This window comes from Emys orbicularis, chromosome 2 (assembly GCF_028017835.1).
Source record: "Emys orbicularis isolate rEmyOrb1 chromosome 2, rEmyOrb1.hap1, whole genome shotgun sequence".
In the NCBI taxonomy this organism is placed as follows: domain Eukaryota; kingdom Metazoa; phylum Chordata; order Testudines; family Emydidae; genus Emys; species Emys orbicularis.
This window is the reverse complement of record NC_088684.1, coordinates 141,995,100-142,012,694: the sequence shown is the minus strand read 5'-3', so window position 1 is coordinate 142,012,694 and position 17,595 is coordinate 141,995,100. Positions and strand designations below refer to the sequence as shown.

Below are 17,595 nucleotides of genomic sequence, written 5' to 3'. Positions count from 1 at the left end.
TGAATAACACAAGCCAGAGAATTTCACCCCTGAGTGATCCCGCGGAGTCAATGGTTATTATTGACCATGATGTCTTACTGTTATTTAATATCTGAATTACAACCCTGCCCAGAGGCCCATGATCCGGATTGGGGCCCCATTGGACTAAGTACTGTATAAACATAGATGAAAGTGTGGTCCCTGCCTCCAAAGAGCTTGAAATCTTGGGTCCTGCTTCTGCAACAGATGCCACAGACCCATGTGAAGGGGTCCGTCTATGTGGTGTCAGTCACAGTACTGGGCCTAAGACCTCAGTCCTGCAGTCAGATCATGTGGGGTCTCACAAATTCCAGTGGGGTTTCACAGGGGGGAGGGATAGCTCAGTGGTTTGAGCATTGGCCTGCTAAACCCAGGGTTGTGAGTTCAATCCTTGAGGGGGCCACTTGGGGATCTGGGGCAAAATCAGTACTTAGTCCTGCTAGTGAAGGCAGGGGGCTGGACTTGATGACCTTTCAAGGTCGCTTCCAGTTCTAGGAGATGGGATATCTCCATTAATTATTATTTATTATTATTATTATATTCACATGAATGCGCACACACCATGTGAATCAGACTGCAGGACTGGGGACTAGAGTGGTGCCTGAGTCTTATGCTGAGGTGAATTCCACCCTTAGTACAATTAATACATGGGGCAAAATTCAGACTTCATATAGCTAATCAGCTCCATTGACTTCCTTATTTGTTACTTGTACTGGAGTTACATCCGTTTACACCAGCTCTGATTTTTGCCCTGTGGTGTGTCCAGTTTTATGGTCTGGCGCTGGGTGTTGGGCACCAAAGAAGAAAAACATGAGCCAACGGTCTGCTCCGTGCAAAGGCAAATGTTGAGATGGGTGACCGGGTAAGCCAAGAAGGGCCATGTGAGGAACATGTAGGTTAGAGACTTACTCAAAGAAACAGCCATAAACAAAATTACGAGGGAGTGCAGGCTCAGATAGTTTGGTGATGTAAAGCGCAGTCTAGACAACTATGTGGGTAAGAGAGTCCAAGAGATCAAGACTGAAGGGAAAAGACAGCGAGGCTGACCCAAGAAGAAATGGTGGGATGTCATAAGGGAAGATACAAAAACAACTAGGAATCCGGTGGCACCTTAAAAACTAACAGATTTATTTGGGCATAAGCTTTTGTGGGTAAAAAACCTACTTCTTCAGATACCCACAAAAGCTTATGCCCAAATAAATCTGTTAGTCTTTAAGGTGCCACCGCACTCCTTGTTGTTTTTGTGAATACAGACTAACATGGCTACCCCTGATAAGGGAAGATGTTAGTTTGTGGTGTGATAGAAGCTAAGGCATTGAGCAAAGTGCTTTGGAGAGAGAGGACACCTAGAGCGGACCCCATATGATGGGATTAACACCAGGAAAAAGAGGAGGTGTCTGAAAAAATCATGAGCAGAGGCAAAAGTAATATGGCTCCTCACATTTTATTTAGAAGAAAATAAAGAAAGGCTGAAAGCTAAGTTCTTGGAACGTCTCAAGCCACCATTCCCCCAGATGAGTAAGAGGTTCGCAACTTGGTCCTAAGACTTTTTACTTTTCTTCTTTTTCCTCTTTCCAATCTGACCCTTTTGCGTCTCCTCTCACCCCTTCTGTTCTCCCCTGCTTCCCTCCACTTTTGTTTTCTATCTGCCATCTTGGATACGTTTGTAGATAGCACCAGGGCCGATTGCCACATCCTTCCCACTCCTTCTGCTGTAAGGTTGGTGTCAGCTTGACACACGCCTAATTCAGAGCTGTATTTTGGGTATAGACACCAGTACCACCAAAGTTAAGGGATGTTTAGATCCCGTGTTCTTGCTGGACCTGTCTCTAGCAGAGATGAAACCATTCCAAACCCCCTGACCCAAATACCCCCACATTTTGCAGTCTGGGACTGGGGATCATCTTTAATCTTACCAGTCTACTAAATTGCAGGCTGCATGGCTTTTATCACACGAGGCAGCAAAGGCCAAAACCCAACATACAAGATCAAGTATGATGAGATTCTGAGCCATGAGAAGCAGCACGAAATCAAGATAAATCTCCACTCCTCCTACTTCTGCCTTTTTGTTCTTTGGTGAAATGTCACACTCAATATTGACTCTAATGTCTCTCTTCCCAGCTCTTACACATCTGGACTCCCATTGAAATTAGGGGGAATCTCTCTTGTGTGAAGCATGCAGGGCTGGGGTCTAATAGACTGTCTTTAAAACAGTGTAAGTTATAAGCATTATTTTTAAAGTATAGGAATTAGAAAGGGAAAAGCCATTCACCAACTGGGATCAGAAAGAAAGTGCAACTGCCCTTGTATGGGGAAGTATTGCATTATTAGATATAATTACAAGGTATTGATCCCTTCTTCTGAAGCACTGTCCACTGTGAGAGACAGACTCTTGGACTAGATAGATCATTGATCTGTTATGGACACATTCCTATGAAATGCAGGGATTTCCTATGTTTAAGACTGAATGTCTAACAGTGGTTACATATGAGTTTGCATGTAAAAGGAAAACAAGCCCTGAATGCCAGAACCTGAGCTGCATACATGCTGCTTCCAAAAAAGGCCTGGCCTAAGTGACTGGGAGTCCGCCCAAGCCCCAGACATGATTTAGAAGCGTCAGATAAAATAGCCTGAAAGGGACCTGAACCAAAATCCTGAACTGTGGTGAAGCTTGGATCTGAATCCAGTTCTTGCAGCATAAGTCCGTCTCCTCTATAATAGCCCTTGGATTTGACCCTAACTTGGAACGGAAACCATATTGGTAAATATTACTCACTTTACTGAATATGTACACCCATTCCTAACAAGTGGTTCATTGAATAGTTGTGCTGGTGCCATTCAGGATGAGATTCTGAGCTTCCGTTAATACCCACTGAAATCCTGATTCTAATTTCGCTTCCTGTGGTTTCACGCCAGCATAGCACCATTGACTTTAGTGGAGTCAGTCGTGATTTGAGGCCTGATCCAGAGCCCACTCAAATCTATGGAAGTGTTTCCATTGACGTGAAGGGGCTTTGGAGCAGGCCTTTTCATCAGTGTAAAGGAGAGCCAAATCAGGCCTGTGGACATCAGGGGTGCTCAGAATCAGGCCCATGGAGAGGCAAGGAGAGGCTTTCACACATAAGGCACAGAACTGCAAAAGCCTAATGCATCAATTCCCTCAGAATAACCAGATCCACATAATTTAGGAATCTCGGGGCTTCTGTTGGGTTTTTTTTGTTGAGCTGTTCTGAAGAGAAGCACTTGAGTTAATAAGGAACAATGACCATAGACTAGCTCTGTAATTACATGATATTTACTTACTGGTTATTCATTTATAAGTTTACATCTGTTCACAGTAACACTTGTGCCATGTAATCGGCAAGACATAAATAACCGTGTAATTATTCTGAAATTACCCCCTAATTATCCCCGCCATTATGGATCTGATTTATGGTTATTTGTTCCTAAGGGGGGGGGGGAGAAGAGGAAAAGCTCAGTGTGAAGCAGTGGCTGAAATGTACGGGATCTAATTCTGTCTTCTCCACCCTCCCTGAATACTCCCAGTGCTTGGCTGGATTCTTGGAGAAGGGGCTTCACGCAGAAGTGTTTTGTGGTTCACAGAGGGCTGGACTGGCCCCTGGCAGTCCAGCCTCATTAAGGGGCAGCCTGGAACTGCAGTGCCCCAGGGAAAGCGCGCAGTCTCCATCGTGACGGTGAGAATCACAACTGGATCCCTGCTTCCTCTTTTTTCCACAGGGGAAATAATCTTCCCCAGCCCTTTTACTGGCACACCTCACTTCCCCCTCCAGCTGGCTCAGTTACGTTGGCTGGCATGTTAGGGGAGGAGCCAGTGCCCACCCCTCCCTGCCCACCTGCATCAGAGGGGGTGTGGCCTTCGCTTTCCCCGCTGTACAGGGGCTGGGGCTGCAGGTACCCAATCCAGGTGAATACACAGGCTTACACTTATATGCAGCTGGGCTGATGACTGATCCTGGAGATGCTTGATCAAGGTTATAGCTGTACAGTTTGGAGATTGGGAGGAGAGGAGGGAGAGGGCTTTTTACAAATACACACTCAGCCTGTCGCCCTTTTCTTGCAGTCTCACACACACTGGGGTTTGAGCACCTACCCAGAGAAACAGGCTGCTTGAAATACGAGTTAGAGGGAGGTTGTGACTGTCCATTATCCTGTGTCTGAGTAGAAGAGCTTCATTCTTACTTTCAACTTCATACAACAAGGCCTGCACTGTGGACCATAACACACAGGGACTGTCTTTGTCTTAAGCAAGTATTTTAAAATAGCCCCAAAGCTTCCAGTTCAAATTTGTTTGCTAGATTTTTTTTCTTTTCTTTTTTTAAAGAAAGACCCTGGGCCAAATTCAGCTCTGGATTAAGCAGGAACAAATCCTCATTCTCTTCTGTTTAGGTTCATAGACTGTGCCCATCACCATGGTATCTGAGAACATTGAACCGGATTCTCCTCTCACTGATACTTGTGTAAAGTAGGAGTGATGCTATTGAAGCCAATGAAGGTGTAAACACAGAGGAAGGTCTTAATCCCATTGAAGTCAATGGAAAGACTCCATTGTCTTCTGTAAGTGTTGGATCAGGCCCTCAATGAGAACAGCATAAGGCCTGTTGACCTCACAACACTGCAGTCACTCACAAGACCTTTGGTCCCATCTCTGCTAAGCCACTGAGGTGGGCTGGTGCCTTGAGCAATTATTTCCATCAGGGTTTTCTATCCAAGGCCAGTGCATATGCACTGGTCTGAACGGAGTGTTTGGGCGTTAGCCTGACAACTGTCAAACACCAAACAGATTGGGAGGGTGGAAGACACTTGTCTTTCAAAGAAACATTCATCTAGAACTGTAGTCCCTGTGTATCTTTCCTTTCCAGCATTGAGTTCACCACCAGTAGCTGGCCTGATTTGAACCACAGTTGCAGGGAAGGGAAGGCAAAGGGCTAGGCACTCCTCATGCTTCAGAAATAGACATCACAATAATTCAGCCCCCTACCAACATGAATCTTAGTGAAGATGAACTTTGCAGAGAGACCCTCCGTGCTAGGTGGTGAGGGGAATAAGAATATGGCCGTAGCAGGGCTGCTAAAGCAATAGAAATGGCTAACAGGTGACATCAAACCAACGGAAATTCCAAATAACATCAGATTTCCCTTGCTGATTGACAGGTGAGCCTGCCTCAAATCCACAAGCAGGTGTTTTCCATCCTTCAAACCAGCTCTTTATGCTTTGCCTGTCACAGCAAATTGGCTGAGGGTAACAGTACTCTAAAATGTGTAGTAACCCAGGGTAGCCTGATCGGTATATTAACAATAACCAAACTAAGTAAGGTACAATGTTCTGTATATCAGTTGGGCTGTTAAAGTGAAATGTCTGTGTCTGACAATCGTTGCTTGAAATGTCCTTGTCTGTAAATAAGCCCCAGTGTTTGGCCTTTTGCTAATATTGTGAAGTTTTACATTAGGGTTCTGGTATAAATAACTTGATTGCTACTTAGACCCTGGTATCCTGTATCTGTGCATAATTACTTGAAAGCTATATTTTTTTCTGTATGTCGACATACACTTTTCCAGTGAGCGGGACATTCAGATTTGCAGTTTGTTTCCTGGGGGGGTTTCCTTTGCAATTTTATATTCTGTTTTGGTTTTTAATCTTGCAATGCCCAAGTCATCCTGCTGTTTTAAAGAGAATTTTGTGGTGTGATTTGCAAGCCCTTTATCTGCATTGGGTTAGAGTTCTGTTAAAACTGCATGTCCCTGCATACAGATGATTGTATACGCTCTTCTTTTCTGAATGGATATTACTGTATTAAAGCAACTACACTCAGTGTGGGTATGGTTCTCTCTTTAGGCCTGTGCAGGTCCAGCCTGAGTGATGTAAGGACCAGAGGCTCGCTGTTAAAATGCTATTCCCCTTTGATAGCTCTGGAACAGCAGCAAATGAAATAAACGTTCACCATAACACTTACAACACATTTTCTTTTCATGTGAATTTTGCTTTGGTAAGTGAAATCCTCCCATGAAGCCACTTCCATGATGCTGGCCTGGGCTGGAGGGATCAGCTTCAGGCAGAAGAAGGGTGTTCAGTCTTCCTGTCTTTCACTACTATGCTGAAACTGCTCATTAAAAATGCTACTGGCGACTTTCCTACTCAATGACTGAAACCTCCCAAACGGATTTCACACAGTTATTAGATAATTTTTAATCATTACCGCTGTGAGCTGGGCTGAAGCAGCAATATAGAGGCAAACGTCCGGTGCACCTAGCTCGTTCTCTGAACTATCCATCTGCTTTAGAACATTTCCTCAAAGACAGGCTACAAGCTTTTCCATGGGCCCTGTGTACCAGCACTCAACGTGGCATTATTCTCCCAAACTCCACTTACGACACCAAAATGAGACACTGCTCTGATTAAGTTGTTCAGCAATTTATAATTGTGTCTCTTTTTTCTTGAAAGCTTTGCCTAGCAGTGAAGTAGTCAGCAATGTTGACATACCTTATTATCATTGAAGTGCACCTCCATTGCGGTTCACTAAGGGTAGTTTACACCGTTCTTTCAGGCTGTCTATATTTCAGGCAGACAACACGGCACTGATTTACATCTGGTTCACAATTTGAAAGTTCTCTTTGGAATTTTAAGGGCTGGAGATTCTAAAGCACATGCCAGAAGCCCTGGAGAAAATACCAGCCTGATGAGCTGAGATAAGCCAGCCCAATCTGACCAGTCCATAAGATCCCAGTTTCTAGTGCCTGTAGTCCTGTTTGTCCTTCTTTAGGAGGGTGGGCATTCATATGGGTCTTTCTCTGCCAGGCTGCCAAATTAGCAGCTCAGAGAATCCATGTAACACACAGCTAGAATATGATACCACTCCCAAAGTAGCATGAATTGATTGTATAAAGGACCATGAGGCAGGACTGGCTCCAGCTTTTTTGCCGCCCCAAGCGGCGAAGAAAAAAAAGAAGAAAAGACCCAATTGAAGCGGAGCAATTGAGCTGCCACTGAAGTGCCGCCGAAGAGGAAGCGAGGCACTGAAGGACCCGCTGCCGAATTGCCGCCACAGACCCGGACGTGCCACCCCAACAACGGATGGACTGCCGCCCCTTTCTATTGGCCGCCCCAGGCACCTGCTTCCTTCGCTGGTGCCTGGAGCCGGCCCTGCCATGGGGGTTCTTTAATGCCCACAGTTACTCAAGCCTTGGGTTTTATATCTCCGCTGAAAGATGGCACCTCCTGATGCTATGCTGGATTATTGTCTCACCACTCTTTCATAGGGAAAAGTACCACCTACTGAATCACCAGCATCTTAGATACTCCTTGGATGTCTCCCACCAATGCAGTGATCCAGCCCAAAGCTACTTAGATTGCTTACAAGATCTGATGTGCTGATCAAAATATAAGTTGGAATGGCTGCAAGCAATTATGGTGGGGGAGGAGAGGAATCAGCAGCATCACAAAAAACAAAGCTGAGTAGAAAATTAAGTGAGACTCCAACACATTTAAGAGAAAGGAGCATTGGGAGTAAGCTAATTTGTTGTAATATACAGATGGAGCATTTCATGGCCTGTGACCTGTCATGCTTCAAGATTACACTTAGCCTGAAGGATCCCAGAGTGCTTCCATATGTAACACCCCTGAAATGCAACTACCTCACAACTGGAGGACAACAGTTGGTGCACAACATGCTGCAAACAGCAGGGAGAAAGGGAATTGTGTCCAAAGACACTTATGAAATTCCTGTCCCTTATGAAAAGTTCCCTGAGATGACTGTCTAGGCAGAGGAAACAGGCCACAGTTCAGAGAATCATAGAACTGGAAGGGACCTTGAGAGGTCATCTAGTCCAGTCCCCTGCACTCAAGGCAAGACTAAGTATTATCAGTTCTTAAAGTCTCATCTCAGAAACACACACCCAATGAATCAATTCCATAGAACCTTGCTAGATGGAAAGGCTGCATGGCTAGGCTGACACCGAACTGGGTCAAGGCTTGATCACCCAAGCCATCTTTGAGCCAGGGAAGTAGCGGTGAGCACACAACACGAGTCACAATGTTTGGTGTGGGCAAGAGAGTAATGAAAATATGAGTGGCGGTGTCTGAAAGACAGAGTTGTGTGACTTGTGACTCACACGCATGTGCATGATCTGTACTAATCAGCAATATCCTGGGGTACCAGTCAGCCCCCCGGCGCGCAGACAGGTCAAATGTTGTGTACAAGCACTTGTGGTTGTGAAAACAGCTTGCACGCCGCGACAGAGAAGACACATGTGCCACGGAGCACGAGCTGGGTTTGAGCTGGCGGAGCAAGCTGGCACTGTGAGGGAACCCAAAATGGAGACAAATGCTTGTGTGTTAACACGTCGTGGGTGGCGGGGGCTGCCCTGGGGCTTCAGCGCGGAGGGGAGGAGACACTGGGATCTTATCCTGTCTGTCCTGGGATCTGTGGCCACCAATGCAGTCCAGACGATCCCCGAGGCAAGCTGGGGGCTAACCCCACACTAGGGGTTTGCTGGGGGCTAACTCCAACACGGCCAGGCCCTGAGCCCACGTGTGCTGGGCCCACGTGTGCAACTCGAGACAAACCCTAGTGGTTGGGATCTGCCAGCCGGTTGATGTGAGGTGGGGGATACGGGCAAGGCTGTGCCCTGAGGGCCCCCCCCCGACCAAACCCAAACCCAAACCCAAACCCAACCAAAGAGGTGCTCAGGGGAACCCCATCGGCCCGGAACCAAAGTGCGGCGGCGCGAGTTCCCAGCCGGAGCGGGAGCGGACTATCCACCGGAAGTGCCCGGCGGAGGGTTCTTCTGCTGGATGTGCCTGCCGGCTGAGGCCGAGGGAGTCGCCAGGGTTCGGGCTCGGCGGGATGGTCCGGAGCCGCTCCAGGTCCCCCCCGCGGAGGGGTGAGTGCCTGGGGAGGGGGGCGGAGATACCGGGGCACCCCCTGCAATAGGGGGGGTGTCTCAGATGCACCGTCCGCCCTGGGGAGGGACCCGCTGGTCCGCGGTCTACGGCGGGGGGGATGGGAGGTAAACACGTCTCTGGAGTAGGGGAAGGAGCCCTTGATCTTTGCCTTGGGGGTCAATGGAAGCTTCCCCCCCCCCAGAGAGAAACGGGGGACTCAGATCCCGGTGGGGGGGGGTGTCAATGGAACCTCCTCCCCCCCCCCTCCCCGAGAGAAGGGCAGGTGTACAAATCCTTGCCCAGGGTATGTGTAAATGGGAGATATTACCCGCATCATCCAGAGAGTGGATCTCTGTTCGGGGGGGGGGTATTACCCCCACCAAGAAAGGCAGGACTCCTCTGATCTCTGCCTGATATGGGTGTGGGGGGAGTCAGAGATCCCTCCGCAGCAAGGGAAGGGACCCCGTGAAGCCAGATAACGGGGCAAAGGGGAAACCTACTTGCATATGGGGGGTAACCGGGGAGCTTTGCCTCCCTCCAGTAGAGGGGATCTCTGATCCCTACCCTGATACAAGGGTGGAGGGGAGATGCACCACAAAGCAAAGGAAGGGAGCACGCTGTTAAAGGAATGGAAATAAGCCGGACCTAGAATCCAATCCACCTGTGGCAGTGGATCGCTGACCAAGATCTTGTCTGTTAGGAGGGATGGTCCCTATTTTTATTTTAGTAATAGAGCCGTAACCGTTTTTCCTCTCTTTGCCTCTGAAAAGTTCAACTCAGAATTTTGCAACGAGTACTGTCATGTGTCCGTCGTCTTTCCTTCTCTGCTCTCGTTGCTCTTAGGACAATCCTCTTTACCCCTGAGCAAGTCTTGAGGTTTAGGGGATGGAAGAAATCCCTTCCCCCTTTTTTTAGTTTAGTCGTAGCTAAACATAGGGGTTTACTGAAACTATAACAAGGATGGTGACAGTTCCAGCTAGCCACCACTAATCGGCACCCCCACTTCTTTCCCCAATCATGGCTTCTTTCAGAACGTAGGCGCTCTCGTTCTGCATCCCGGGAGAGGGAGAGGAGGCGACGGGAGCGTTCGAGGTCCCGGGAGAGGGACAGGAGGAGGAGTCGTTCCCGTTCCCCGCACAGGAGGCGATCCAGGTGAGGAGAAAATATCTGAATTCTCTGAAGGCAATAAGCAGAGCTTCTAGCTGACAGCCCCATTCCCCCACTGTTCCTATTGGTGTCATTCTTACTGTGATATCAACAGGGTACTAGCTTCCCTTGGTGTGGGAAATGGGGCAGGCTGAAGGGAAGAAAAAACCATTCTAGAGTCAGACAGATCTTACTATTAGGGGGCTCTTTACTAATATTCAGCCTGTGTTGTCCTTTACTTAACTAGGGCAAATGTGATGAAATTTTGCTGCCTTGTATTGATTGTTTGTTTGTTTTGGAGTGCGTTAGCACCTGTGGTCTCTTGTCATGGGTCAGGGCTCCGTTGTGCTAGGTGCTGTACAAACGCAGAACAAAAAGATGGTCCCTGCCCCAAAGAGTTTACAGTCTAAGGATAAGATGAGTCAACAGATAGTGTTTCCTTGTGCGCCCCCTCTGCCTGTATCTAAGACAATGCCAGCCATTGTAACACCACATAACCATTATTCTACTTCCTGGGTGTCACACGAAAAGCTGTAGGTGGGATTGTAGTTGAGTGGTGTTGTTGGATTGAAATCTGTACTTGTGTGGAAATTCTAGGTCCCCGAGACGGCACAGATCCAGCTCTTCTTCCCCGTCCCGGCAGAAGGAAAGGCGAGACGATGAAAAGAAAGAAAACAAAGACGCCAAAAGCAAAGAGCATCAGATCACCGGTAACAGAGCAGAGTCCTAATCTTGGGAAGCAAAGCTGGCTATTGGGGCTTTGTGTTTATCTTACCTTGATGTGTGGAGAACCAGTTAAAATCTAGTAGACCTAAATAAAATTGGTAAATGGAGTAGATGCCCGTGAAAATGAGGGCCTCTGCAACTGCATAAGCCAGGATTACTAAAGGCAGGTGCTAGTCAAATTTTACCTCGATTTTCCTTTCCCATCTGTGAGTGCACCCCAGTGCTGGACCCGTGCAACCCTTTTTAATAATACTTTGCCCTCTTAGGCCCCACTCCATGTGCTTAGTCATAGTTAATGCACAAAAAACGTTCTAGAAGAGATATGAAACCTCATGCTTTAGGGCACAATTCAGTCACTAACTAGTAGGAGTTAGGCTGTGACCTTCTTGTGCGGCAGATCATCTCATGATGCCTACTGTAGGATTTCTGGTATTTTCCTCTGAAGCATCTGGTGCTGGCCACTGTCAAAGACAGGATACAGAACTAGATACACCTTGGGTCTGATTGAATCTGGCAACTCCAGTATTTCTGCAATTGGTTCTTCAGGGGCAGGCATTTGCAGCTTCATGGAGGCCCATTAACTGCAAAGGGACTCCATGCAGACCTAAGAGTCAGACCTTACAGATCTGATCCCAAGATCTAAGGCCTGACAGTGTCTTTAATCTAAGAGGATCTCTAAGCACTTTACAAAGGTTAATGAATTAGGCAGCACACACACAGGATGAGGTAGTAGTTGTGGTTTGCCTGGTATTGTGCAGCCCATCCAAAGTGCCATATTGTGGGTGGGGGGACGACGACGACGATGACTCTTGTCTGCATTCCTAACAAAGCAGTTCACTTTCCTCTGTCATCTGAGATACTTGCTAAGTTTTGCTTTAAAATAAAGTATCTCAAGTGTATGTGTAAAAACCAAAAAAGAAATTGAAACCACAGTGTCTCCCCTAGAGGTTTCCCTTCTATTTTCTGTTGCCTCCCATATTCCACCTTAATCATCCGTCATTGTATGCTTCTAGTTATATATCTCTGTCTGGCTAGATTGCCAGCTCCTGAGGGCTGGGATCGTGCATGCCTATTCATCTGTAAAACACCATGCACATGTGTGGTAACTAATACATTAGTAAGACTGAGTTTAAAAATAAATCTAAATTTCCTTGTGCTCTTCTTGCTGTTCTCTTTGCTCAGTTCTCCGCTAGCTCAAGGGTCTCAAACACTGTAGGGGAATGTTTGTTTGTTTTTTTCTTTGGCATTTAAAAGCAAATGAAATTGGGAATATTTTTATCATATACTGTAAAAAACAAACATCTGCGAAACCTCCATTTTTGGGCCATATTTGACCTTGTGTTGTTCCTCTACCCCCTGGACCAGTTTTCTGTTCCAGAGCTGTGTTTGGGCAGACCAGAGAGCCAGTTTTGCAATACACATAATGCTTTTGTCACATGCACAAATCTTTATTCCTTACCTTCCTAATCAGCACGTTCAATAAGTTTCCATCGAGTGCCTGGTAATTTTTCCTAGTATTGTATTTCATATCCCTCTTGTATCTTTCTGTCTTTTCAGAAGAAGATATGGAAGGCAAAACAGAGGAGGAAATTGAGATGATGAAAACAATGGGATTTGCATCCTTTGACACAACAAAAGTGAGTGGACTGTTCCATAGAACTTGAGTAAAAAGTCATGGCCTTTTTCTTGATTATATTTACAATTCATTCTTGGGTATAGCCAAGCTATCTTGGTAAGTTTAGGAAGATCCTTTACAAGAGGATGGAGGAAGGTTAGCTGTTTTGCTGGAACATTAAATCTCTCGATGCTACAGGGCTGTGTCTCAGCTTTTGAATTTGTCAGTAAGTAGCAAGAAATAACTCATCAGTGTGTTGAAATGTTGCGTCGGAAGAGTATTGTCGATAGGAACTACAGAAGAGAGCCAGTATTCATCTTATAATACAGAATTAGCATGGGAAGTCAACATACTGGTCATGATTGGCAGCTCTGCCCCTTGGGCTGTGAGCCCCTGGGCCCTCACAAGACAAGTAAGGTGGGGCCAAGTCAGTGCTGTGCTGGGACAGAGGGAGTGTTGCCCTGGAACTTGAACAGATACCCCAGTGTGGTGCTGTGCTTCTAATGGTACTGGCTTTCAGGTGACATGTTAAACCCTTTGGGTTTCCTAGGGAGCAGGGCTTCCTATATTGGCTTCTATTGTGGAAAAATGTGTATGTCTTGATTTTATTTTCTTGTTGCTTGCCTCTGCTGCTTTTAATCAGCTAGCTTCTGGCTATTAGTTGCAGAGCTTGGATCAGTCCTTTAGCATGACTCTGTACTTCTCCCTAAGGGTGTGATCCTGCAAACACTTAATACTGATCATAGTATTTACTACCCTATTGGCGCTAATTGAATCATAACTGTAGTATCTGTCTATACACCACTCACATTATAGAGTCTGAGCACCTTGTAATCATTATTTGCCCCTCAGAACTCCCCTGGGAGGGAGGGTGGTATCATCCCTATCTTACAGATGAGGCACTGTGGCACACAGAGGTTAAGTGACTTGCCCAGGGTCACACAGGAAGCCTGCAGCTGAACCAGAAATTGAGCCCGGGTCTCCTGAGTCACAGACAAGTGCCCTATCCACTAAACCATCCTTCCTATTCCTGATGGATTCTAAGGTGCCTTTTACTCAGAGCCCTGGGAAGGCCTGGTTACAATGTATAAAAACATGTTCCAACAGTGTCTCCTATCCATGCTACAGCCTTGGTTAGACAAAGCTGTATCCTGCCACTGTTCTTTATGGAAGCAGATGGGAGTTAACACTGAGCTTTGTGATATGATGTGACCCTAGGCAAGTGATTAGGTCTGTAGTTATTGCTTCTGAAAAGGGGGTTTGCTTTTAGTTCCATGCATCTGCATTGTAAGACTAACCTGGCAAAGACCTAGAAAGTTGCTACTAACTGGTTTCAACTTACATGCAGTGTTCTTGTAGGCTTCAGGTCTGTGTAAGCTTGAAAGCGCGTCTCGCTCGCCAACAGAAGTTGGTCCAATAAGAGACAATACCGCACCCACCTTGTCTCTGGTTTCAAGTTGGCTTTCTTAAGAATGACGTACACTGGGTTAGATGTGCTGATCCCAGCTCCACAACCTGTGCCCTTGTCTGTGCCTCTTCCTGAACAGTTCTCTGTAAAACACACCGAGTTTTGGAGCTCTCTTTCCCATTGTATCTTTCAGGGGAAGAAAGTGGATGGCTCTGTAAATGCCTACGCTATAAACGTGTCACAGAAGAGAAAGTACAGGTTTGTGTTTCTACCACTTGGACAGACTTGCTTTGATTTGGAGGCTGTAATATCTGATGTCTGCATGGGTATGTTGGAGGAGACGTAATTTCTTTTCCAGGACAATCTGATTCAGAGAAGGCTTTGTAGTCCTGGTGAGAAGTGTGGCAGTCTCTAGGTTTATTGACTGAGAGGTCATTCTCATTTGCATTGAGGAGTGCTTGTTGATTTTACATCTAAGCAGTTGTTATACACTACTCAAAACAGATATGGTTCTATACACTACTCAAAACAGTTATGTTTCTTGCCTCTAGTTTCTCTAAAGCTCCATTGCTAATGGAGAGAGGAGTGAACCAAAGAACAAAGGTGCACTCGCTCCCTGTTTCAATATATGTAACTTTGTACAGCGCTCAGATGCTGCGGCAATAAACGCACTGTAAATACTTGGCTCGAGTGGTACAGAATGTCACTGCAGCCCTGGGAATCTTCTCCCTCTGCTTCTTGTAACTACTTTAAAAATGTAGCCTACCTTCTCTTTTGTACACCCTGCATCTCTAAGTTAAACCTAAGCACCTGTGAAACGTACTGTATTGATGGCCCTGGGGACTGAAGTCCTTTAGCCATTGAACACGAACAGCCTGGCAACGGCATGGCAAGCTTCCAAACCAATGTGCCTCAGCCTGACATAAGCCAGGTTTGCACTAGATTCTTTTGCCAATGTAACAGGAGTGTGCTGTCTGTTTTGTCAATATTTCTAAACTGGCAAAAGCCCTACTGCAGATCCAGTTATACTGGCATAAAAGTGCCTTTGTCGGTATAACTTATTTTGCTCACTACTTCAGGAAAAGCTATACTGGCAAAGCACCCCCCACCCTCCCTCTGTTTTTGTTTTTGTTTTGTTTTTGTTTTTTGGCCAATATAAGCTCAATCTAGACTTGGAGGGTTTGCTGGTGTAGACCTGACCGTAGTGATTAGCTCCAGTGGTTGGGTGAGTTATCCATGGCTCATTCAATCATGACTTCTTTGCTGAGACTCCCATCAGACATGCCAGTTAGTGCCAATCCTCTTTGGTATGTCTCGAGAACACCCAGCTCATGTCACACAAGGAACGGACAAGCTGTCGTAGAGTGGCAGCAGCGTTCTGTCCCAGCCAACCTGTGCTGGATTTCCACCAGCACTTTAAAAAAACACCAATGCCATATGAGTAGGTTGGAGCCCCTAAAGCTCATCACAAGTACAGACAATTAAGTTCTAACTATGCTGATTTCTTTCCCCTCATCACAGGCAGTACATGAACAGAAAAGGCGGATTCAACAGACCGTTGGATTTTATTGCCTGATGTCTAGTCTTGTTACCTGTGAAGAATGACCTCTGGAGCATGAATGGTTAACATTTTATTGTCTCGCTATGACTTGTGTGTGCTGGGATCTCAGAGACAGGAACTCAGCTTCTCACCGTAAAACGAAATCAGCTTATTTATGAGAGTCCAGAAACACTTGCTTTGCCTCCTAGGAAGAGAGGGTAAAAATGATGCTTTCTAGAAACGTTGGGTTTGAATATGTTCAGGCCTGTTTTGTTCCCTGTCAGGACTTTCCTGTTAGATGTATTATTTTTCATTTCTTCTATGAGGTTTTTTTTTTTTTTTTTTTTTTTTAAATAACTAAATATTGTCAGTTACAATAAAAACCAGTATATATTTACTCCCACCCCGTAATTAAAATATGATGGTGTTGCTCAGGAATAAAGCACCAGAGAGGAGGCTGTTGGAGATATGTCTGGGCAATTTTTTGCCTGTCAAACAGAGGGATTGATCACTCAGAAGATAAATCTGGTTTAGGATTTAAAACAGAAACAGGATTATTTTGAAAGTGTGCTCATGGGAGAATCTCAGGGAGCCAAGCTGTCTCTAATGTTGAAAGAGAATTGTTTTCCTAATTTAAGATCTCTCCCTCCTCCCCTCCTTACTTTTCACTTATCCCTTTCCTTACTAGTTAATAATCAAAGTTGTCCAGAACTACCGAATAGGATAGTATAGCATAGTGGCAAAGGGTTGCAGTGAGTTTACTTACTGTTTGGCTTGGAAAAACATACCGTGTTGGAATAGTCTTTAGTTTTCATATTTGTTTACAGATTTCTTACTTAAAATTCTTCTTGAGGCTGATTCTTCTCTGAGCAAAGTTTGGAGGTAAATCTGGGTTATATTAAAGACCCAGAGGTGAAACATTTAACGCCTTCCACTTTCCTTGCTTACTATGCATCTAGATTATTTTTATAAACAACCTTTTCCAAATGCCATGGTTTATTTGCTGTTCCATTTCACACACATACCAGCAGGTGGCAGCACATGCAGTGGCTGATTTCAAGAGGTGGGTTAAAACTTATTCATAGTGGTAGACCCCATGCCCATTTGACATAAAGTGCCTAATGAACATCTCTGCTCCCATTCACAATCATGTACACCTCTCCCATTCATGATTGCATAACGTCCCTGTGGCAAATACCGCCATTACTTACATGGCAAAGGAACATTTGAAAAGTGCTGTGTGTATATTAGCTCTTCCTCGTTCAATAAGCAGTGTTTGTCCTTCTTTGAAAAATATTAATCATGTTCTCTGTTATTCTTCATCTCCTCTCTCCAATTTGTCTGTGGGACCAGTCTGCTGTCTCTGAACCACCAGCATCTGATCCTAAAGCACCTGTGGACTGAGGTTTTGGGAATGTCTGATCAGAAGTTTGATAACTCTCACGTGATGCAAATAGTTAAAATCTCTTGCATACATGTACCTTTTAACCTCCGAGACGTGGATAGCAAATAGCCTTTGCCTTAGATGACCTGTTTTTCTTTTTTAATCAAGCTCAGTATTCATGCCTTGGCAATTGAGATCCTTTCCTAAAGCTGCTCCGCTACTCCAGCCTTCACATTTTATCACAGCTTTTCCTGTAGCCTCCATGACCATTGACAAGCAAAACATGATTTTATATTTTCCTTTCCCCCAACTAATCTGACAGAGGGAACAATCCAGATTAAAGTCACATGTGCAACCCTGCAATGACCTAGAATGGCATTAGGATTTGTTCAGCTCACACAAATAAATGTAGGGACCCAACACTAGCAGGATGCTAACATGCCACGCAGGCAGAAAACACTCGGGCCAAGCACAATCTGAACCCTGGCAATGGACACTGTTGCCATCTGAAATTGGGCAGGCAAAACCGATAAATAAAGGTAGGCCAGAGCCTGTTTAAAACAGTGAGTAAAGATCGTACTGCATATGACAGAAGACTGGGGAAGTTGACAGCCTGCAGTGTAGAACTGCCAGTCATTAGATGAGGAGGAAGAAGATTTTCAAAGGCACAAATAAGTTTCAGGTGCCTAAAGCCTGTAGAAAATATAAATCTCTAACATAATTTGTGCTGGCTTTTGAAATCTTTTTCCATTTGGAAGATTCTGTTTTACATGAGGATGATGATATTCCCCCACTCCAAAACACAACCGCAGTAGAGATGAAGATGTTCTGTTAAAGCTCATGCCTAATTCTTAATCTCA

At 45.5% G+C, this 17,595-nt stretch overlaps 1 protein-coding gene across 1 annotated transcript; it reads left to right on the top strand.

Annotated features, from left to right (window-relative positions):
• Positions 1 to 8,853: 8,853 nt before the first annotated feature.
• SNRNP27 (small nuclear ribonucleoprotein U4/U6.U5 subunit 27) lies at positions 8,854 to 16,945 on the top strand. Its single transcript, XM_065398944.1, has 6 exons — positions 8,854 to 8,915; positions 9,948 to 10,068; positions 10,660 to 10,772; positions 12,346 to 12,425; positions 14,005 to 14,069; positions 15,333 to 16,945. Exons 1-6 carry the CDS (start codon positions 8,879 to 8,881, stop codon positions 15,385 to 15,387), a joined length of 471 nt encoding a protein of 156 aa, XP_065255016.1. The 5' UTR covers positions 8,854 to 8,878; the 3' UTR covers positions 15,388 to 16,945.
• The last annotated feature ends 650 nt before the right edge of the window (positions 16,946 to 17,595 follow it).

What these genes read in the sequence shown, in the direction of transcription:
- SNRNP27 (XM_065398944.1), top strand. Translation starts at nt 8,879, where the DNA reads ATGGTCCGGAGCCGCTCCAGGTCCCCCCCGCGGAGGG. An exon ending in CAAAGAGCATCAGATCACCG is followed by an intron (nt 10,773 to 12,345) that starts GTAACAGAGCAG and finishes CTGTCTTTTCAG; the next exon opens with AAGAAGATATGGAAGGCAAA. An exon ending in CATCCTTTGACACAACAAAA is followed by an intron (nt 12,426 to 14,004) that starts GTGAGTGGACTG and finishes TGTATCTTTCAG; the next exon opens with GGGAAGAAAGTGGATGGCTC.